A 22,555-nucleotide genomic window follows, 5' to 3' on the forward strand; every position below is an offset into this window, starting at 1 on the left:
ACTTTGGGCATGTTGGAGATGGACATTATACTTGGTAAGGTAGAGGGTTAAAGAAAGAGATGAAGATCCTCAATAAGATGTATTCACAAACACACACACACACACACACACACACAATGTATTGACAATAGGTTCAAGCATGTTAGAGAAGGTAGGGATAGCACAGGATAGGGCAGGGTCCAGACGAATTGTTTATAGGATCACTATAAGTCACAGTTGACTCAACAACAACACATAACAACAACATTGCATATTACAATTGAAAATAGCCATGGTATTTTCAAGTGCTTCCTTCCTATGCATTTTAAAGTTGGACAATGAATAGGATGAAGAAAAATTGATGATTTGAATTGTGGTATTGGCAAATATTAAATATACCATGGACTGCCAAAAGAATCAACAAATCTATCCTGAAGGAAAAGTAGTGAGTGGGGTCTTTAGAGACATATTTTCAGAAGGGGCCAGTCCTTGGAAAAAGACATCACGCTGGGAAAGGCAGAGGACCAGAGAAGGACATGGAGACCTTCAACAAGATAGATTGACACAGTGACTGTAACAATGGGCTGGAGCATGTTGGAGATCATAAAGAGGGCACAAGGTAGACAAGGTTCTGATCTGTTGTTCACAGGGTTGCTGTGTTGGCTCAATACCTCCTAACAAATGGCACACTTCATAGGCTACAGTATAACAGTATATGTAAACACAACTTTCATTCTCTCTGAGAAATAAAAAAAAATCCATGTGGCTCACTTTATTGGATCCAATTTATTGTGATGATCTGGAATGGAAGCTGCCCTGTTGCTGAGGTATGCCTATATACAAAAATGTGCACACACGCGTGCGCGCACACACACACACACAATGAGTAAGCAAACACTACAAAAGGTTGACACTTAATAAATCTGGCTGAAGGCTAAGCAGCAGTTCTTTGAACTATTCTTGTAATTATTCTGTTAATTTCAAATAATTTCCAACTAAAAGTAAGAACAGTAAGCTAATTAAGTTCCTGAGTCATAAAGGAAACATAAAAAATATTTCATAAATATTTTATTTAATCTTGAAGCATTTCAGTTTTGGAAGTAAGGTGGAATCATGTTCTTTTTTCAAATAGATTAGGATTCAAACAAATCCTGAGTCCCACACCACCATAAAGTGTTCTCTGTACCCCTTTCTCTCCCTTGGCGTCTCTCAGTTTCCCCACCTCTGAAGATACGGCACCACTCACAGACATCCCTTCCTATGGGAAAGGACAGATGTGCCTGAGCTACACATAGGTTGACTCTTACATTACAGCCTCATGGAGGAGAAAAAAGCCTGTCGCCATTGTGACTAATCTGGCTCCTGTCCATCCTATAGGGCCAGGTAGCACTGGCCCATTGAGTTTCCAAGGCTTTAAGTCTTTCTGGGAGAGCCTTGTGTAGTGATGATCAGCTTGGCTGCTGACTGGTCAGTGGTTCAAACCTATCACCCTCTCTGTGTGAGAATGAAGTGGCAGTCGGCTTCCAGGTGTGGTCATCTGCTTCTGTAAAGATTTATAGCATTGAGGATCCGATGATTAGCTGAATCTGAATTGACTCTAGTCAATTCCCTGCTCCAGTTTCCTTGAATTTAAATGTACTCTGCATGAAGCCTAGATGTTTATGTTTCCTTCTTTGATCTTTTCTTTGAACTTACTCTTGGAAGCTCAGAACTCATAAATCATGTGGGCTGTAGAAACCTTGCTTATGCATCTGGTCCAACCTTCCAAATTTATACCAGAAACTAGGGTGAGAACAAGGGAATGGTTTATCCAAAATTACAAGTCATATGGGAGTCCAGGGCTCCTAGAGACCCTGTCATCCAACCTTGGTATTGGCCTGGAGACTCTCGCACAATAAGTCCTGATCAACTAATCCCAAGTTCAAATTCACCTCCTACTGACTTTATCTTTGAATGGCTTGAATTTTGTTGGGTCAATTCCAACTTATAGTGACCTTGTGGACAGAGTAGAAAGGCTCCTTTGAGTTTCCTAGGCTATAAACTTTGTGGGGTTGCCAGATCTTTTCACTTGTGTAGTGGCTGGTGGACTCAAATCAGTGATTTTTATTTTAGTTAGGAGATGAACATTTAACCAATGTACCACCAGAGCTCTTCACAGTCTACTAAAGGGGACCTGACAGCAACAAAAGAAAATACAGAACTCTGGTGGTCTAGTCCATAGAGTTACACTGTTAACCCAAAAGCCTAGCCTTCCTTTGACTTGAATCCACCAGTAGCTCTTAAGAAGAAAGATGGGCAATCTCCTCCCATACAATTTACAGCCTCAACAGAGGGTCAGCTATGAGTGGGCTCTGACTTAATGCAAAAGATGACGAAAAGGAATATACAGAACCCTGACATCACAGTGCATAGCACATTAGACTGCTAACCATAAGACTGGCAGTTTGAACTTACCAGCTGCTTTAAGGGAGAAAGTTGGAAAGTCTCTGCCGCTAAAGATTTGCAGCCTTGAAAACCCAGTGGAGGGTTGTTATGAATCACTGGCAGTGGTAGTGGGTTTTTAAAAAAAATTATTATTAAATTTTATTAGTTTCAATGAACATTTACAGAGATTTTGGGTTTTCATTCATTCATTGTTGCACTGTTTTCTCTACCCTCCTCCCCAGTTCGTTCTTCTTCCCCACGCACCCCCCCACACCCCTGCCGCCTAAGGTAGTGGGTTTTAAAGGAATATAAGACTCGTAACCACCTCACATACGTACGGAGTATTCATTCTGTGTCAAGTGCTGTGCTAAAAAGAAAACCCCTTCCGGAGAATACTGACTGATTTGACTTAATCTTCATAAAACACTAAGTGTAATTATAATTTCCATTTACATAAACCAAGGCCCAAAGAGGTTACAATTTACCACACTGAGAATGCATCTGACAAGCCTAAATCTTGTCTCTAGGCAAAACTGCCTCTTCACATATGAAATACAGCCCCCAAGACGCAAGAGGGTATTTATGTGCACAAAACTGAACTAAATACTTAACATTCACCCCACCAGAGAGAAACAGATTTCCTTGGGGGAGCTGGAGAGTCTTCTTGGAAAAAGCATCTGAAAGAGACTTTGAAGAACATATAATTGCCAACAGAAAACAGTGGGAAGAAGGTGTCCTAAAAGGTGGATCAACAAGAGTATAAGCAAACTTGCAGGACTTGTTGGAGGGCAAGTTATGATCAGGGTAAATGGAGGCCGTACTTTAACTGTAGGGTAAGGAGTTTTGGAGAGCCACTAAACATCAGTAAGCAGAAGACTGGCCTAGGCCATAATTAGCCCATTAGACTAACTTATTAGGCTAAGTTATTACTGATGTTATTGAAAAGGTCCAGTCAGTGTGCAGGATAAGTGATTGTAGAGAGTCTGGCTTGGTCATAGTTGGAGAAGCTGAGCTAGAAGCTTCCCCACTGTGTCAGCACAATGGTGTAGCACAGCCAACCGGGCACCAGAACTGAGTTCCTAGGGCATTAGCTAGAGCTCACAGCCTATGGAATTCAGTTCTCAGGGCCAGGTGGCCAAAATACATTGATGATTCTCTCCTGTGTTCTCTCTTCTGTGAATCTGCTCCTAGTCTCAGAACAAGCAGGTTGAGGACCAGAATGGATGATGTGAGGAACCTGGAGTCTCAGGTTTCCTTCTATCCCAGGGAAGGTCTGAGTTTGGAGCTGAAAGAGGGCCCATAGCAGGGGAAAGGGCAAGGCTCTTTAAGTTCAATAAGGAATCGGAATAAGGCACATGGGAGTAGGCTTGGACTCATGGTAAGGATTCTGTTCCCCAGGCTGTTCTAACAGCACTTTGTGGTAGTCCCAAGGCATCTCTTGTCCAGGTGTGCTCAATGGTGGTGCCAGATGTTTGGCTTAAGGAGTCAGAGGTTGGAAAAAGAATCAGGATACACACCCTGGAAAGGACATTACAGTGCAGGCTGAGGGCTTCTTGAGTCAATGGAGAGTTCTGACATAGGGACCCCCAAGATAGAATGCCTGAAGAATTTGGGGTCAGAGAGTAAAAGAGGAACATATCCCTGAAACATATGTTCCTGGGGAGAAGCTGAAGGCTAAGAGCCATCCTGACCATTCTGCCTGAGATCAAGAGAAAAGGGCCAGTACTCACCTATGAAGAAGTCTCCTCTCTCTCGGGGAAATCTACAATGATGTCCTCTACGAGGGAGAGCCCTTTAAATAAGGCTCAAACCCAGCCCCAGTCAAATCTCGTCCCGCCCCCGCCCTACACTGGCTCTTCTGAGAAAGGAGGAAGATGTGGGAGGGCTGGGCATCTTGCCCAGAGTCCTTTCTGACCTCAAGCCAGAAGGGGACTCTCCCCCCATCATTCCAAATGTCCCCTTCCTTCCTTGAGTCTCTAAATGGGTCCATCCTACTCCTTGGAATAAACCAGCTAGATTCTTTTTTGGCTCCTAATGTTTAGTACTGGAGAGAGGATGAAAGACACCCAAGTGTTGAGGACTCTCCTTCATAGGGTCGCTATAAGTAGCCTGCAACTCGAAGGCACTTAACAACAACAACAACAACAACAAATGTTTGGTAAATCTGCACTTTATTCCCAATTCAAGCCCAATTCCTCATTGGGAGATAGGACAGGATAGTGGGGGATTGATAAGCCAGGAGGACCTTCAATAGAGGATTCTAGCTTTCTTCATCAGCTGAAGAGGAAGGAGGCTCAGGCACCCCAAATACAAGCTACAATGGTCACTTTAGGGACTGAGGGAGGGAAGGCACCAATCTATACCCATGTCAACTTCATGTGACTTGAAACAGGACTCAAAAGGCATGTGCAGGCAGTTCCCATCTTAAGAAGAAAGATACTGGGATATGAGGAGATGAAAAACTAGAGTTTAAAGTTTAGCTAACTGAGGCATCCAAGGCAGGATAGAGGTTCCCTGGAGCTCTGACCTTACAGTCTCTCTCTCTCTCTCTCCCTCTCTCTCTCTCTCTCTCTGTGTGTGTGTGTTTGTGTAATCAATCTTATGTCTGCGGTAACTGTCCTCAGCCCACCCAATGGCCCCTGAATCTGACCTCACTGGACAGAGTTAGGGCCCTCCAGTGTTTGCATATGGAATGGAGGGGCTCTGCCTAAGTCTTTTTTTATCCTCCGTTCTTGAAAGCTCAGTCCTCTCTGGTATCCAGCTACATCCATTGGTCATCCAAGAAACAGGGGAGGGGGAAAGGCATGGCTTCAAGGATCTTAGGTCAGAACTGTGGGCTGCTCATGCGAGGAAACCTGAAAGATCCGGGAATGAGGAGGGTGGATTCAAAAGAGTCATCAGTATTGTGAAATGGATTGAGGGGGAGGAATGGGGGAGCCCTTGTCTCTGGAGAACTGGCAGAGCCGTAGACCGAGGAGTCAGCTCACCCCCTTCTCCAGGGTCCTGCCTGGCAGGAGTTCAAAGTGACGCCACCCGGCCCCTCCTCCTGTTAACACCAGCTGGCCAGGCTGGCAGCAGCAAACAGCAGTGTTTTTATGGAGGACGCCAAAGCAAATCCCCAACCTACCCTATACCCCCTTTGTCCCCAGTGGCCAACCTGAGGTCAGTGGACCCCGTAGGGAGGACAAGCCTGAGGGAGAAAGGGCAGGGTTGAAAAGAGAGGGAGCAGAGATCTCTTTTGTCCTCCGCGATTAGCATTGTCCGTATGGGAGGAAAGGACCTTTGGACTGTGAGCTGTTCTTAGGCCAGGGTTCCCAGCACCCTATAAAAGGACTAGCACTGAACAGCTAAAAAAAAAAAACCACATCGGAGGATGGGCTGGCTGGTCCCTGAAGAGGGCTGCTTCCCCCATGACCCATGGCCGACTTCCTGGGAAGGGGTAGCTCTGGATTTCCCCACGGATCGGGAAGCTGAGGCAGCAAGGAACAGAAAGAGGAAGCTGAGGTCCTGTCGTTCGGCTGGCCTGTCCTGGGGCATGTCCTTGTCAACACCGGCTGAAGGCACTAGGGGTAGGCATGGTCTGCAGATCGCCCTGGCCCAGGTCGATCCTCACCCCCAGCTCCTGCTGCCTCCTCAAAACGGGCTCCGTGGCCCCAGGGCCCTGACCCAGGAATCCACTCCGGCCATGAGGAGCCATCCACTGCCGTCAGAGCAAAGGGCAGCGTGGAGTAGTCAGCGCCAAGGAGCTGATCGAGTGAGTTTCCGCTTAGTCCGGCCACGCAAGAGGAGAGGCATGAGAATTTAGAGCCAAATATCAAACCCTAACGGGGAGCCCACGAAGTCTGTAGGAGTAGGGTGGGGGGGCCGAGGATAAAGAAGGAACGAGATCGAGGATGTGAGGGCGGACATCCTAGAGAAGCAAGGCAGGAAGGTGGACCGGAAGATAACGGATTAGGGTTGAAAGATTTTCGACCTCTGGGGGGTAAAAAAAAATTCGAGAATGCAGCTCGAGCTATTGTGACTCCACGTTGATAGCGACTTTCCCCTGGAAACCCCTAAACACGCAAAAAAACGGCCACCGTGATGGTCCGTCCAAAGCCTTGAGACCAATGGGAAAGCGAACGGAAGCCCCGCCTAGTTAAGGGCAAGATGCCCTTTTCAAAAATGGCCATAGAGGCGCAGCTGGGCGGAACCGCTCTGGGCCACGCCTTTGGTCTCGTTGGTGGGGCTAGGGGCATGAGAGCTGCACCGCGCGGGACAAGTCGGCGGCCGCCCCCGACGGAGCAGGTGATTTCCCTTGCCGCCCCCGGCCCAGGGCTAAGAGAGTTTCGGAGAGCGTTGACCCAGGGTACTCGTCTTGTGTGTTCCCTCATCGTACCCCCTCTGGGGTCCGCCGGACGCCCGTCTTTGATAAGTTACCTGCATTAATGCATATCCGAGCTTGCTCAGGCCTGATTTCGTCCCCTGTTCCTCAGGGCCGCCCCCGCAGCCCGGGTCCTCAGGCCCACTCTTCTGGATACTTGGAAGTATCCCGTTAAGTGGTTTGGGGAAGCTCCTGCTTCAGGGGTAAGCCATCCTCGCGGTGGTCCCATTTCCTGCTCCCATTCCCTCATTTGTCCTCACCCTGATTTTAGACACCCGGATCCCTAGGGTGTGTCCCTCAGCTCCCTTGGTGCCTCTAAAACCTGACTGGGGGCTTGGGAGAGAATGATGTCCTCTGGTGCCTGTGACACAGGCGAGACTTTTAGGAGCGAGGTTCTATGGGATGGGAAAAGCAGTGAAGAAGACCTTGATGGAGGCCCGCTGCCTCTCTAAACACCCCAAGATGCCTCCCACATTCGCTCCCACATGGCTTTCTGCTCTGCCTCCAGCTCTGTTGCACCCACCCCTCAGAAGATCAGCATCTTAAGGTTTCTTCTAATTTTACTTAAATTTGTCCAGAAGCTCTATATTGAATATTTGAAAGCTCTTATGTCCCAGGGCAGTCAAGAGTTGAATGCAGGGAGAAAATGGACATGTAAAGGGCTTAATTCCTGCCACATGTACGCATCCTATAAATGCTGTTTTTATCAAGTGTTTGGCAGAGCTCATACCAGTCACATCTCATGGGCACTACCAAGCATTCATTGCTGGTTTGGGCCTCTGGGGAATAATGAGGTTGTGAACTACACCTGGAATTTTAAAAACCTCGTGGATATCATATTATTCTGGTGAAGCCGGCAGCTCAGATTTTGACTTAGATTTAGGAGAGCAGCTTTGCTAGACCACATCCTCTCCATTTTGGGGCTGGAGTTAGGCGGACACTACAAGAGAAGAATGGGCAGTCACTACCCGTGTGATTTACTGCCTCTGAAAACCTGCTGGAGGGTCAGCTGTGGGTCGATTCCCACTCTACAGTACACAACAACAACAAAGGGGATACTAGGAGGAACCTCTTGGCAGAAACAAAAAGTTGAGGAAATAGGAAAAGGTGAAGAAGAGAAGTGGCAAGCTTTGAAGCTGGGGAAAAGTAGGGAAAGTCCACGAACAAGATGTGTGTGTGTGTGTGTGTGTGTGTGTGTGTGTTCCCTTAGAGAAGTAAAGCAGAAGCTTAGAGGAGGAAGACTTTTATTTGGGGATGCTGACTTTGGTTAGAAACTTCAGACACATCCCTAAAAAGCTTTCCTCAAAACTGGATTCTCAAGGGAGCTCTGATGGCTTAGTGGCAAGATGCTGCACTGCAATCCCAGAGGTATGTGGTTCAAATCCACCAGATGCTCTGCAGAAGGAGGGGGCAATCTCCTCCTGTACCAGTCAGATCTGATTTGATGGTACACATAAAAATAATACAATAAAAACAAACAAACAAACTGGATTCCATGTAGCAGCTATGGACTTTTGCAAGGATTGCTAGGCAACTGACAAGAGGTAGGACTTGAGGGTGAAGTAACTCAGGGTGACTGGAAGTTTCTGGAGGGAGCCTTCCTAGGAGAGCTGTGTAATAGAATCTGGTTTGTGGTTGGGGGAAGGTGTCAGATGAGGTAGCTAAGAACCAGGCATCCACATGGTAGGCTGGGGATTCTCAGTACTGCTTTTCAGTGTGACCTTGTATGATCATAGCATCTCTTTGTTACCCCAGAGGGGTCCAGGGAATGGTGATCATAGACAGAAGCTTTGTTCTAGTCCTTATCACCACTAGCAGCAGTACCCCATCCCCAGAGTAGCCTTTAGAATACTGTGAACTGGGAGAACTTCATTCAAACCTTGATTTTTAACAGTTAAGCTTTGTGACTTGGTAAAGTCAAACATCTTGAGCTTCATTTTCCCCATCTGTAAAATGGAGAGTAATTTTTAAAAGTGCCTATGATATGGGAGACACGTAGAGTACACTTGTGAATAAGCCACGTGTAGTCCCTGTGCACATGAAATAGCTGGGAGAAGCAATAAGCATTGCCCATATAATTATTTAATTATACTGTGAAAGGTGCTGCTCCGTAAGGGGAAAAAAAATGCAGTGTGCAATGAGGCTATATGATGAAGGGACCAAGCCATTTCTGGAGGGCCAGGAATAGCGTCCCATGAAGAAAGTATTTAGAAATAAGACCTAAAAGATGAGAAGGAGTTTAATAAGTACAAGGCTGGAGGCATAAGGCAGAGGAGATGATTGGTACAGAGGTCCTTGCCATGAAATACTTGAATATTGGCGAACTGAATAAAAGGAAGACAGGGTAAAAGAAAGTGAGCCGTGGACAATGTGGTGCATGAGGTGTGAGAGAGATAGGCAGGGGTGAGGCTCTAAATCATAAACCCACAAGAAGACTCTGGTCTTCTCTGAAGGGTAATGACAAACCACTGATGAGCCTTAAGTAGAAGAATGATGAGTTTTTTTATAAAGATCATACAGCTGTAGTGTGGAGGACAGATTGTTAGGGGAAAGGTGGTAGCTCTTATTAAGGAAAAAAGAGGGGATCAAGATGGAGAGAAGTGATGAGGTTGTGAGAGAACAGAGTTTGGTGAGTAGGTGTGGAAGGCAAGGACAGAATGGTGCCAAGGATAATTTGCAGATTTCTAACATGAACAAGTGGGTGCTTAGATGTGCATTTACTGGCCCTAGAAAAAGAAAAACTTGAAGAATGTCAATTAGAGACATTAAATGTGAGGTGCCTTAAGACATCTACATAGAGGTGGATGTAGCTCAGGGGATGGAGCTGGACTAGACGTTGGAGAATTGGTAACGCAGAGTTGGGACATAAAGATACGGATCTAGATGAGATCTTCCAGAACAAGAATGCAGAATGAGGAAAGAAGAGTTGGAAGGTCCAAACTCACTATGAAGTCCAGAAACAACACTAGCCGAGCAACACAGCGAATATGCTTTATTTACAATGTGTGCTTTGGTGAAAGTGGGCTGAAGCTCAGTTGGCATCAGCACCAAACAAAGCAAAGAGAAGAGTATTTATCTATTCTGCATTGGCTGTTTGGAGGTAGTTACAGCAGTGTGAAGGGCCTGGGGCCATTCTCTATTATTTCAGCATTTCCTGTTTTATCTCCTGGGGTGTGATTTCCTGGAACACAGGCATGTATTCAGGTTGGAAAGTTCTTAAAGGAGAAAGGGGGATATCTTTTTTTAAATTTTTATTTATTTTTTAGGGGTATATATCTTCTAAAAATTACTTCTTGCTGAAATGGGACGAAGCCAGGGGAGGGGTCTTATGTCAAAGGGGGCTCAGGTGGAATTGGTTGATATTAAAAGCTGGGTAACAGGAACTGTCCCAGGCTCTGATTCATTAAGACGTCAATTCTTCTACGAAGATGACAACTTGGGGTATTGCAGGCAAGATGGTAGTGGGGACACTGGTCCCCATGAGTAACTGATCAGGTCTGGTAGGGAGGAAGCTGCTGATAAGGGACTGAAAACTTACCATGTGTAGTGTTCTTGTACGTCAGACTTCCAATGTGGCCATCCACACTCGCACTACGGTTTAGTTGGGGGCTCTGGGGAGTGGCACTGTGACGCCTAGTGTCCTTCCTGTCTGCACTTGAAGCACCAGGAGTGAACTGGCTGGCCCCTTTTCCTGCTGGTTGAATGACTGCTCTAGTTCCTTTTTGCCTGGTTGTTGGCGTTGTCATCCCTGATTACTTGGGTAAATATTTGGTCTTTAGTCACATAGCACCTTTCGTTTAGAGACAACCTCCTCCTATTATCAAAGACACTTAAGGGTAGATTCTGGAGATCTCGTGGTGGAGTTTGAAGACCATTTCAAGTTTCTGGAGCTTTTTCTGAATAAGGGGAGCAGACTTCTAAATGAAATGCATATTATGAACTAACTGGCCTTTGGGGCTAGCAGGGTCAAGAGCTATAAACTTTATAAAACCCTTCAGTAAGTGAGAAAGAAAAAGCTGGGTTTTTCCCAAATGAGAGTGGTAGGATTATATGAAAAAGTTCCTAGCCTCTGATGAGTAACTGAAAGGTCAGGAAGAGAGAAAGGAAACGTGTGCGTGTACAATTCTCTCTGCTCCTGCAACCTTAGAGGAGGTACTGGAGTTACAGAGGTTAACGGAAAGACCCAAGCCAAGTGTGGCATGGCGAGGGAGTAAGAGCAGCGTCTGGACCCACTTTATCAGGGCACAGTTGGGTTTTGGGCAAAGAGGGAGTGCATGGGCAACTTCCACACAAGGGAAGTAGAACATGGTCTGAAAAAAAAGAACATGGTCTGCTGGGTCCATGAAGTGTACAGACAGTGATGAGTTCATGGATAAGGGATTGGATGAGGAAGCAGAAGAGTGGAGTAACAGGACTTGTGAAGGGAAACAGGAAGTGTACAGAGTGAGTTATGTCTTGGATACAAAGAAGGCCTGAACATAGGGGACTTCTGCCCTCTTATTAGATTGGTACAAATGCTTTGGTGAAGGATAGGCCATTGAAATTGAGGCTGAGCTGAGGAAGGCATCCCAATGGGTAGATGAACCAAGACTCCAGAGCCAACTGTTTGGAAAAGGGTGAAGGCGGCCCTTTTGGCTTCTCACACATTAGCAGAAAGAAGCCTCAAGTTATCAGTTAAGTGTCCCTGCATAGAAACTGGACTAGGACTCCTGGAGGAGTGGACCCCTAACCAGCACTGGATTTTGGAACTTGTAACAGTATGAGTACAACTTATGCTTGGACCAGGAGGCAGACATCAGAACAAAGCAGGGAGACACTGCATGGTTTAAAAATCAAGAAAGGTGTATGTCAGGGATGCATTCTATCTCCATACCTTTTCAATATGTATGTAGAACAGATCATCCAGGAGGCTGGGTTCTATGAGGAATGTGGCATCAGGATTGAAGGAAGAATCGTCAACAACCTGCATTGTGCAGATGACACAACCTTGTTTCCTGAAACTGAGGAGGACCTGAGGCGTTTGCTGCAGAAGGTCAAGGACTAGTCTTCAAAATGGATTGAGGCTCAACATCAAGAAGACAAAGATTCTTACCACTGGGCCAGTTGGCCGCAACATGATAGATGGAGAAGAGATTGAGATTGTTAACAGCTTCAGCTTGCTTGATTTCACAATCAACACTCTTGGCACCAGCAGTCAGGAAATCAAAAGATTAATTGCACTGGGAAAATACACTGTCAGGGACCTCTCCAGAGTACCCATCAAAGAGCAACAATATCAGACTAGAAACTAAGATGTGCCTGATCCAAAGCCATGGTCTTTGCAATTACTTGGTATGTATCAGGGAGCTGGATAGTGACTAAAGATGATTGAAGAATTGATGCCTTTGAGTTGTGGTGCTGGAAAAGAGTATTGAACATACCATGGACTATTAAGAGAACAAGCAGATATGTCCTGGAGAGGGTGAAACCAAGCTGCTCTGTGTAGGCAAGGATTGTGAAGCTTTGCCTCACATACTTTGAGCATGTTGTTATGTTGGGTGGAGGGACAGTGCAAGAGCGGAAGACCCTGGATGAGAAAGATTGACTCAGTGACTGGGGTAATGAGAGTAGGTGTGTTGGAGACAGTGAAATTGGCTCAGGATAGGGCAGGGTTCAGAACTGTTGTACATAGGGTCACTATGAATCGCAGGTGACTGAACCACACATAACAACAGTATGAGTGGGGTAATAAACATACATGTTCCAGAGAACAGGCCAGAATCAGCTTTTTGGGTTGTCAAGAGAAAAAGAAGAATGGGGGTGTGGGGAAGAGGGAGCTCCCTTCTCCATGATCAGAGGGTATGTCCTGGGCATAACTGCTGCATCTCAGGTTGCAAGAAGAAGAGAAGAAAAGGAAATCACAAAAGGGGGGCTCCCATCTCCAGGATCCTTGAATTCACCTGGCAAACTGCTGCCTTCTGCACCTCAGGTTGCAAGGAGAGAAGAAAACAGGGGCGTTCACTTACAAATGAGTCAGGTTTGATGCTAAGGGGCTCAAGTTCTGATGTTAATTGCCACTTACAAATGAGTCAGGTTTGGTGCTAAGGGGCTCAAGTTCTGATGTTAATTGCTTCTGAAATGCAGTGAGAAGTCTGTGGAAGACCTCTCCCCATACTGGCCACCGGATGAAAAGTCCGAACTCACTAATGAAGTCCAGGAGCAACACTAGCTGAGTGTATAACAAATGTGCTTTGTTTAAAATGCTCTTTGGTGATGGAAGCCGACTGAGGCTCAATTGGCATCAAAGATAGAGTAGGGTGTTTATCAGTTCTGCATTGGCAGGTTGAGGGTAGTAGTCACAGCGGTTTGAAGGGCCTGGGCCATTTTCCATTATTTGAGCACTCTGTTTTATCTCCTGAGATAGGTCATAAAACCATGTTTGTTGTTGTTAAGTGCCATCAAATCACTTGTGACTCATAGAGACCCTGTGTACAGCAGCTCTGAACCCTGCTCTATTCTGTGCTAACCTCATCATCTCTTACACACCCACCCCCATTATCCCAGTTACTGAGTCAATTCATCTCATTAAGGGTCTTCCTCTCTTGCGCTGTCCCTTCACCCTCCTAAGCATGATGTCCCTCTCAAAGGACTGGTCCTACCTTGCAACATGACCAAAGTATGTCAAACAAAGCTTCAGAATCCTTGCCTCCAAGGAGCAGCCTGGTCTCACCTTCTCTAGAAAAGACCCATTTGTTCTCCTAGAAGACCATGGTATATTCAGTACTCTTCTCCAGCACCGCAGCTCAAAGGCTTTAGTTCTTCTATCATCCCTACTCATTGTCCAGCTTTCTGATGCATAGCAAGTCACTGCAAAGACTACGTGTTTAGGGGTAAACATTAATCAGATTATTTACTGTTTTCATGGAACACAAGGACATATTTGGGTAGAGACTAGAAGGTCAGCAAAATGGAATCACTTTGGTTTCAACCTTATCAAATCAAGCAGAAGAGACAGAGACAGGGAAGGAATGGCTGGAGAAGTAAAAGGGAACCAGGAGATAAGCAACTCAGAAACCAGTGGTGATGCTACCAAGAGGACACATCAGGTGATACAGACACAATACTAGGTGAAACAAGAAGAAATTACTTTCATTTAAATTGTTATTATATGTACCATCAAGTCAGACTCTCTAGTGGTTTTTCAGAGGTGTAAATCACACAGGAAGAACTTTCCCATCTTTCACAGAGTAGCTGGTAGATTTGACCATATGCCTTTGGGTTGGCAGCACAGCTCTTTATCACTCAGCCAGCAGAGAGCCAACCCCCCCAATAGTAGATCAAAACCAGGTAGATATTGGTGAGTTTATATGGGTCACCTTTTCAGACCAAAAACCTAAAAAAAGTAACTAGGGAGTGTCCTTAGCTTGAGAAGTTTTGGTGGGTATATTAGAGTTGAAGCCAAAGTGGATATGGGGACAAGTGGATAAATTGGGAAATAAAGGCAAGGAATAGAATCAACAGGACTTGATTAGTGATTGATTTGATAAAGCAGGTAGGGACAAGGAGAAATCAAGGGTAATCTCCAAATCCCAGGTTTGGCAAGTAATGAATTATTGCATCAGTCAGTGAAACAGGAAGAGAAACATATTTTGGGGATGGGCAGAGACTGGGGATAACGTGAATTTAGGGGTAAGTAGAATTTGAGGAGCCTTTCTGAAAGGAATGATTAGCAGAGATTTGGGTCTGTGAGTCTGAAGCCATTCATTATCCTTACATGTGTTCGTGACTCCCATGTACAAGCTTTTGAGAGTCAGAAGCATGAAGGAGGAATGAAATAAGGAATTAAGTAAGTCAACAAGTATTTATTGATTACCTACTAAATGTAGGCACTTTCCTAAGTGTTAGGGCTACGTCAATGGTCATATTAATGATAGACAATGGGGATATATATATATAAATAAAAACAATAAGATGTAATAAAGTCTTTATGGAAAATCAGTGGAATAAGGGGTAATATCTGTGGTAGGTTAGACAGAGAGGATCACTCTGATGACATTACATTTAGCAGAACCCTGGAAGTAAATGAATGAGCCATGTGAATATCAGGAATATTGGCAGGAAGAAGTTCAACAACATTGAAGAACAGGATGGTGGTTGGTGGGGCAGGAGTGGAGTGAGCAAGGAGGGAGTGATGAGATTCCATAGATAGGCAAGGACCAGACCTTGCAGGACCTTGGGAAGGAGGACATGAATGTCTTTTGTAGATAGCCCTTTGCTGCTGGAAGGGCAGGCACTGAGCAGGAGGAATTTATGATAGACCTCCCCTTCCATCAAGTGCAAAAGCCAGAAAAGACCCTTTGTGCAGAGGGTGGGTGGCCCCTTCTGGATGGGGGAAGAACTGTGCTTGGTCCTGAGGCCTGTTCCTTAGGGGGCTGGACAATGGGATTACTTGTAGTTAGACCTAGGGGGCAGATGCCCCCCCTGAAATGGCATTCCTCAGCTAAGAGGCATGTGACCTCCCCAAGACCTTGGCTTCTTGCCAGAGGGTCAGGACCTCCGACTTACTGCTGGGGGTAGGGCTGGGAGGGTACCTCTACTCAGCTTTTCTCTGGAGAAAGTGCCCTGTCCTGTCTCAGGCTAGAGGAGGTAGAGAGATGGGAGAGGAGGAGCAGGCAAGGGCTGGGGAGTTGGGAGTTAAAGGCAACATCAACAGATGGTTTTATAGCAGGTAGTGGGGAGGGAGGAGATGACCATCCCCAGGCCCAGTGTGGAGGGTGAGGACAAGCAGAAAAGGGCCTGGAAAACCTCTGTGTTCTGTCCTTCAGAAGAGTGAACATGGAGCTGGAGAAGATTGTCAGCTCAGCCCTCCTTGCCTTTGTCCGGACACATCTCCCCGAGGCTGACCTCAGGTAATGGCAGTTCCCTTGGAAGGGTTATGCTCGGACCAGGGTCAGAGCTATTGGGCAGTACTCTGGATTCTGACCACTGGGCCTACTGCCTGAGGTAAGATGGGCTTGAGAAACCAAAGCTCTGAAGGAGGGTGGCCCCAGGAAGCTGACTATCAGTTTTGATGGGGGGTGGAGATAACCAGGGCTTGCTTTCTCCCCTCCTGCAGTGGTTTGGATGATGTCATCTTTTCCTATGTGCTTGGGGTCCTGGAGGACCTGGGCCCCTCTGGCCTATCAGAGGAGAACTTCGACATGGAGGCGTTCACTGAGATGATGGAGGCCTATGTGCCTGGCTTCGCCCACATCCCCAGGTGGGGCCAGGCTGGAGCTCAGAGGAAATGGTAGGCTGTGGGGAGTGGGCAGAACTGGCCCTTCATCACTCTACTTGTCCTCTCAGGAGCATAATAGGGGAAATGATGCAGAAACTCTCAGGGCAGCTGAGTGATGCCAGGAACAAAGGTGAGTCTGAGACTGAGTGACTCATTACCACTCTCTCCCCAAAACACTGGCAAACTGACTGCCCTTTCTGCCCCTTTAAGAGAACCTGCAACCCCAGAGCTCTGAGATCCAAGGTCAGGTGTCTACTCCCCTAGATTCCCTGCAGAGGTCTGAAAAGCTCAAAGAAGAGACCAAGTCATCTTCCACAGCTGCTGGGGACACCCAAGATAAGGTAATTGTGGTAGAGGAGGATACCCATGGGGGAGCGGGGAAGCTGCAAAAGGAATGTCAACATTTGTGCCCACAGGCAGTAGGTGCTGAGGAGGAGCTGCTGCCAGGGGTAGATGTACTCCTGGAGGTGTTTCCCACCTGTTCAGTGGGGCAAGCCCAGTGGGCACTGACCAAAGCTCGGGGGGACTTGGAAGAGGCTGTGCAGATGCTGGTTGAGGAGAAAGATGTCCCCAATAAGGTATCCCCCCCACCCTACCCCATATACCAATGCCCGGACTTGGGCCTGGCACTCTTTCCCCTCCATATAGCCTCTGCTGCATTCTCACTTGATGTAAATACCTCCCCACCTCTCTTAAAAGCCTATACCCATTTGCTTCCCTAGATGGTATCTTAGAGCCTTGATCAGAACTCCCTTCTCCACAGGACCTGCCCAAGCGCCTCAGAGACCCCCAAAAGGATGAGCTAAAGTCTTTTATTCTGCAGAAGTGAGTATGGGCTGGGCTGGGTTTGAGGGTCTTTCTAGGATGGCAAAAGCTTCACCCAGCCAAATTTTGGCAGGTACATGATGGTGGATAGCGCAGAGGATCAGAAGATTCACCGACCGATGGCTCCCAAGGAGGTGAGAGGGCAGAGACTGCTAGATGGATTGGGGGGGTACCGACATCTGGCTTCAGCTACTCACTTGTGTGACTGCTCAACAGGCCCCCAAGAAGCTGATCCGCTACATTGACAACCAAGTAGTGAGCACCAAAGGGGAGCGATTCAAAGATGTGCGGAACCCAGAGTCCGAGGAGATGAAGGCCACATACATTAACCTTAAGCCAGCCAGAAAGTACCGCTTCCACTGAAGCTCATGCCAGATACTGCCTGAGCCTTCCCAGTCCAGATGCCAGAGGGATGCAGGAGCCCGATGCTCCCAACAGGGGTCTCCTTAAGTTTCAACTCTTTTCTTTACTTCATTGCCCACAGTGTTAACCTCCTCTCAGAGCTGCCCATGGGAACAGTAAAGGTGCCTGGAGGAAAATTGGCGCATTCTGGTCATTTCTGCCCCAAGGTTGGGGTACTCTTGTCGGTCTGACCTTCCCTTCCAGGCTCATATTGCTTCACCAGGGCAGCAGTGCCAGGCAAGAGGGGGGTTAAAAGCTCTTTATTTAAAGCTCCAGGGTGAGGCAGGGCACTGACCTCTCACCAGGGCCCCCCCCCAGTCTGATTTCCCTACAGCTTACAGTCGGGTCTCCACCACACAGTCCAGCTGTGCCTCGACCTGTCACCACTTCAGACTTGCAGGTTGAAAAGGGGTGGATAATCCACCATGTCCTGCAGCAATACCAGGGCCTGGTGCAGCGGCGGTTCCACGTCGATGTCCACACCACGCTTCCGTAAGCGGCTCAGGCTGGGCTCCGCCACATGGTGGCAATGCCGTACCCTCAGTGATCTAAGTGCGGGGCAATATTCAGCCAGAGTCCTGGGGATGGAGGGAGGAGTAGGGTGAGGCTAGGGCCAGGAAGCCTCCACACCCACCAAGGGGAAAGGGTGGGTCCCGGTGGGTCCCGACCCCACTGAATGAATCTAAGGGCTTCAGTAAAACCCTCTGGATCTAACTCTGGCCGTACAGTTTTCCTCCATGCAAGACGGAGAAGGTTTGGATTAAATTGGAGTCTACATTCATTCAGTGCCTCCAGTGAACTAAAAATTTTGAATCGCTCAAAGGGGAAGCCTGCTTATTGGCAGGTTTGATAACAGTCGTGTCAAGAGAATCTGCATGGTCATAAGAGAATGTGAAAGTCTGATTTTGTATGTGTAATCTCTCAATGTGTAAATGTTGGCTCAGAAAAGTTTTAAACTGTGATTCTTGAGCCTAGGCAATCCTAGAAGTTTTTAGTGTTTAGAATGGGAAGGACAAGAGTGATAAAAGAAAGATCCAAAATCCCCAAATTCTGCCCTTTTTTGACAACTACAGCCCATCCCTCCCCTAGAAGCCGAGTACCACCCACCCCACCACGCCCCAGGCCCAGGCACCTGACGCTGTCACTTCCAACTCGGAGACAGCCGGTGAGGTCAAGATGCTCTAGTTGTGGACAGTTGCGAGCCAACTCCTGAACGGCAGGGTCACCCACGTTAGCGTTGACCGCCAACGAGAGGCTTCGAAGGCCTGCACCGCGCCTCTGCGCCAGGTACACGATGGCCTCGTCCTTAAGCTGGCGGCAGGCGGTGAGGTCTAGCTCCTCCAGGGCCGGGCAGCGATCCGCAAGGCCGCGCAGCGCCAGTCCGTCCACCCAGTCACAGTGAGCTAGAGACAGGCGCTGCAGACGGGGACAGCCCTCTGCCAGCGCCCCCAACGTGCGGCGGCTCAGTTGCCCGCAGCCAGCCAGCGCCACACTCCGCAGCTGCGGATTCCGCACCAGCACTGGCACCAGATCCTCATCGGACAGCCATTCGTAACAGGGGGCCAGCAGCAGCTCCTGCAGCCCCTCGGCGTCCCTCAGCAGCCGGGTCAATGCAGCTCGCGGGATCTGGGGACCCACCTGTGGGCGAGGTGGCACTTGAACTCTCAGCCGGTCCCAGGGGTGGAAGGGCAGCCCCAGAGTTTTTGCCTGGCAGCTGCGGACTCACCACTTGTATTCCCAGGAGACGTGCTACCTGCCCTCTTGAGTTTCTACCTGGTACCAGCGTTTAGGAAATACTCGCCACTCTGTGGGTCACTTCCTGAGCAGCCCTGACGGTGCAGCAGGATCCAGAAGGGTACAGAACGGGGCCAGGGTAGGGGCGGTGCCCTGATGGGGACGGACTCACCTGAGCGGCATCGAAGCGGCGCAGTCCTGCCAGGTGCAGCTGCACGAGCGCCCGGAATGCCCGACTGACGCGCTGCAGGCGGAGCAGCTGTCGCAGCGGTACCCAGCTGAGAACGTGAGGGAGCAATACGTCTTCCCATGGCAAGTCCAGGAGCCTGCGGGAAAAGGAGCGTTGGCGGCGACCGCGGCACAGGGCCGCTCTGCTACCTGCGAGTCCGCCTCCATTCTACTCCTGTGCCCCGGCTCCTAGAAGCGGCCCCCAGTCCCAATCTCAACTCAGCTCCCCTCCCAGGTCCTGTCCCCTGCTTCGGCCCCTCCAGTCCTCGGTACCTGACGGCTCCGGGCTCTTGCTCCCCTCCGGACGGCTCCATGAGTGGCTCCTTCGGCTGTATACTGCGCGTGCGCAGTAAAATAGTCTTGCATCCGCCTTGCAGCGCCGCAGAGCACCCGGTTGCTTGATCTGTAGGTAGACCGATTCAATCGAGTGCCGTGTCACTGAGGAGTCTATCCCCAGACCTTCCGTGTGGACCCCAAAACTGAGGCGGAACAGATCTCTGTCATAACATTTGACCTTGCCTTCTCAGCTGGGGGTTTGCGGCCCTGTGCTGGAGAACGAAGTGTGCAGCAGCCTGACTTCAGTCCCCGTTTTGGGCCACAGGCCACCACGAAGTGGAAATGGGAGGAGCAAACAAGGCCAAAGCCAGAAGAGGGCGGAGCTAAGACTTCCCGGCCCTGCCCCTCCTGCACTTTGGCTATTTTGAAAAAAAACGTTCAGTGTCCAGGCCTTTGCTCTCAGTCACGTAGGTGTTTGATAAGTAGTTTATCAATGAGTGCGTAAAGTAGGATTTTTCTTCTCTCATCAGGCAAACTTGCCCAGGCTCCTATTCCTGGTTAATTGCGAAGCACAGCTTCACCTAATCCAGAGCAATATGATTTATAACCTGAGAGACAAGAGGACCCAGAAGACTAGATCTCCAGCCAGATCTGTTTCTCTGCCCCAAGAGGACCGGAAACCTGAAAAGAATGAAAGCATTCAGTCTGTTAGGGATACTGCTTCTCCACTGCAAGCCTGGAGGTTTAGTTGTGGGGCCTGAGGCCTGAGCCCTAACCTGTGGCAATTCTTTTCAGAACTCCTAGGCAGCCCTCTCATCAGGTCCTGATGAGAACTCTGGGAAACTCTGGCACCGTGCTTTCCTCATTATCCACTGTGGAGCCTGGGATATAGAACACCATGCTGTCACTGAGAATTGTCCATAGCAAAGTTGTGTGATTCTTGGGTGAAGCAGGGTAGCAGATCCACCTGCCTCTTCATAAACGAAACCAGCTTCCCGTCCATTGCGTCATCAGGGTTTGGAGCGTCTCTGCCTGGTGGGCAGGACTGTGTTGTCACTCCATTTTAAAGACCGGGAAATCAAGGCCCTGGAGAGGAAGCGCCTTGTTCAGCGAATGGAAATACAGAACCCAGACAACCTGATTTTCCCAGAATCCCTTTCACGCCCCACCTCCCCGCCAATGCAGTAAGAAAGGGTAGGCCCGCAGAAGAGGAGTAGACGAGGATCAGGTTGAGTGAAGAACCTGTTTCCTCTTCTTCCACAGTGTTTGTAGGAAGATAGTAGCGGAAAAGACAGGTCTTGGCTAGGATAGAGTATTGAGAGCATCACCTCGGGCCGCGCGCCTTCCTCCCCCCTCCGTTTTGTTCCCGCCTTTGCGCCTGCGCAGTGCGACAAATCTGGCGCTGTCCCCTTCAGCACCACGCGGAACCCGCGCCGCGCCTCCCCGCGGTGAGCTCCGCGCGCGTACGTGTCTCACACGTCCCGGTGCCCCCTGACCGCCCGAATAGACCCTTTCTTCTTTTTGAGGCCACCAGCTGCCCTCCTTGGCTTCCCAAGGAAAACAGTACCATAGTAATTCTAACGGCGCATTTTTAAAATAGACAGGATCCCATCTACCCTCACGAAGGACGCGATCAGGAAGAGATTGCCTGCCCCCCAACTTCCTCCAGTTCCAGGGACATTTTGCTAATTCCTCATCTTCAGGCGGCTAGGATTCCTAACTCAGGAATCAAGGAAGTTCTTTCTGAAGTCTGATTAACATCTCTCCTGCTACACCCTGGATGGGTGGTCAGGATTGAGACTGCTGGGTCCAAGATTCAGAACCCTGGAGGAATCTAGGCAATGTTCCTTACATCTTCCCTCCATTAAGTTGTCGGGCTCCTGTTTTTAGGGGGCGGGTCTGATCTACACCCATACCGGGTGCTTTGCGTGACCGCGTGCTCGTGGGGGCGGGAGCGCGTGTGGCATGTAACAGGTCATGTGGCAACCGCCTAGGGACACGCGTGGGGCCTGGAGCGGGACACGCGTGTGCAGCTGGGCCTTGCGTGTGGTTCGGGGGGCGACCGGCGAGAAGGACGTGGACGCGAGTGGGGTGGGGCACGTGAGGGTCAGGGAAACAGTACTGGGGTTCCATTCGCCCTCCGCCTAGTCAGGGGCGGGTCTCAGGTTGGCGGGAGAGGACCGCGCAGCGGGGACAGGGGCTGCCCCCTGGGCTCGGGGCCCCGGGGACCGCGGGAGGGGTGCGGATTAGCGATGCCGGAGGAGCAGCGCGTAGGGGGGAGGGGGAGGGATTGAGAGGCGGGCGGGCCCGGAACGAGCGGGAGCCGCGCTGCCTGCACCGCCGAGCTGGGCCCAGCCTCTCCCCGGCCTCTCCTCCTCGGCCCCGGCTCCTGGTGAGCAGCGGTGAGTACCGAGATGGCTCCAGTCCGGGCTGCGCAAGGGGCCGCGCCGGGCCGTGATTGAGCTACAGGAACCTGCCTGGCAGCTCTGCTGCTCTTGACCTCTGCCCCTACCCTGAGTGGCCTCCAGAGGCCTGATACCCCTTTGGGTTCCTTCTAGGAATGGACAGAATGAGCAAGATCTGTCATACCCTTTGGTGGGGTGGGAGAAGGGTCTGCTTCCACCGACCCAGGGACCTGTGACTCCTGGGTTTGGGGCAGGAGGGAGGAATGTATGTCCCTGCTTGAGTGTGTGTAAGTGCACATTTGTATTTGTGTTGATTGTGCACCAGCAGATCTCTGTGTCTGATAACACCTGTGTCGCTATGTACATTGAAGAGTGAGTGCTGGTATGTAGATTTGGGTATCTCTTTGTGTGTTCCTGTCTGTATGACAGCATGTGTATAAAGCAAGCATGTGCCTATTACACACATAGTTGTTATGGCTGTGAGTGTGTTGAGGGTGTGTCTTTGAGCAGTGTGTGTTTGTGTGTGTACTAACAGTGTTGCCTGGCTGTGAACGACAGCCATATCGGTCCACATAAATATGCTAGAGTGTATCTGTACCTATGTGTGCATGCATGCACCCACAAGCACCTGTATGAAGAGTATGTCTCTCTCTCTCTCTCTCT

The 22,555-nt window shown here is 49.0% G+C and overlaps 3 protein-coding genes across 3 annotated transcripts in view; 2 read left to right on the top strand and 1 right to left on the bottom strand.

Moving 5' to 3' along the window:
• Positions 1 to 6,553: 6,553 nt before the first annotated feature.
• Positions 6,554 to 17,374, top strand: CUEDC2 (CUE domain containing 2). The gene is made up of 9 exons (XM_006879982.1): positions 6,554 to 6,690; positions 15,571 to 15,654; positions 15,861 to 16,004; positions 16,091 to 16,152; positions 16,233 to 16,363; positions 16,439 to 16,600; positions 16,786 to 16,847; positions 16,921 to 16,981; positions 17,064 to 17,374. The coding sequence occupies exons 2-9, from the start codon at positions 15,581 to 15,583 to the stop codon at positions 17,208 to 17,210; spliced, it is 843 nt and encodes a 280-aa protein (XP_006880044.1). The 5' UTR covers positions 6,554 to 6,690; positions 15,571 to 15,580; the 3' UTR covers positions 17,211 to 17,374.
• A 263-nt stretch (positions 17,375 to 17,637) lies between these two features.
• Positions 17,638 to 19,528, bottom strand: FBXL15 (F-box and leucine-rich repeat protein 15). The gene is made up of 4 exons (XM_006879983.1): positions 19,485 to 19,528; positions 19,156 to 19,309; positions 18,382 to 18,887; positions 17,638 to 17,827 (listed from the first exon to the last, which is right to left on the bottom strand). Exons 1-4 carry the CDS (start codon positions 19,523 to 19,525, stop codon positions 17,638 to 17,640), a joined length of 891 nt encoding a protein of 296 aa, XP_006880045.1. The 5' UTR covers positions 19,526 to 19,528.
• A 1,924-nt stretch (positions 19,529 to 21,452) lies between these two features.
• Positions 21,453 to 22,555, top strand: part of PSD (pleckstrin and Sec7 domain containing) — a 15,008-nt gene continuing 13,905 nt past the window's right edge. Inside the window, exon 1 of the mRNA XM_006879984.1 lies at positions 21,453 to 21,889. The gene's annotated coding sequence lies outside the window, so the exon portion shown is untranslated. The remainder of the gene's footprint in view (positions 21,890 to 22,555) is intronic.

The sequence above is a fragment of the Elephantulus edwardii genome, unplaced genomic scaffold (assembly GCF_000299155.1).
Source record: "Elephantulus edwardii isolate Elephantulus edwardi_28Jun2011 unplaced genomic scaffold, EleEdw1.0 scaffold00006, whole genome shotgun sequence".
NCBI classification, from domain to species: Eukaryota; Metazoa; Chordata; class Mammalia; order Macroscelidea; family Macroscelididae; genus Elephantulus; species Elephantulus edwardii.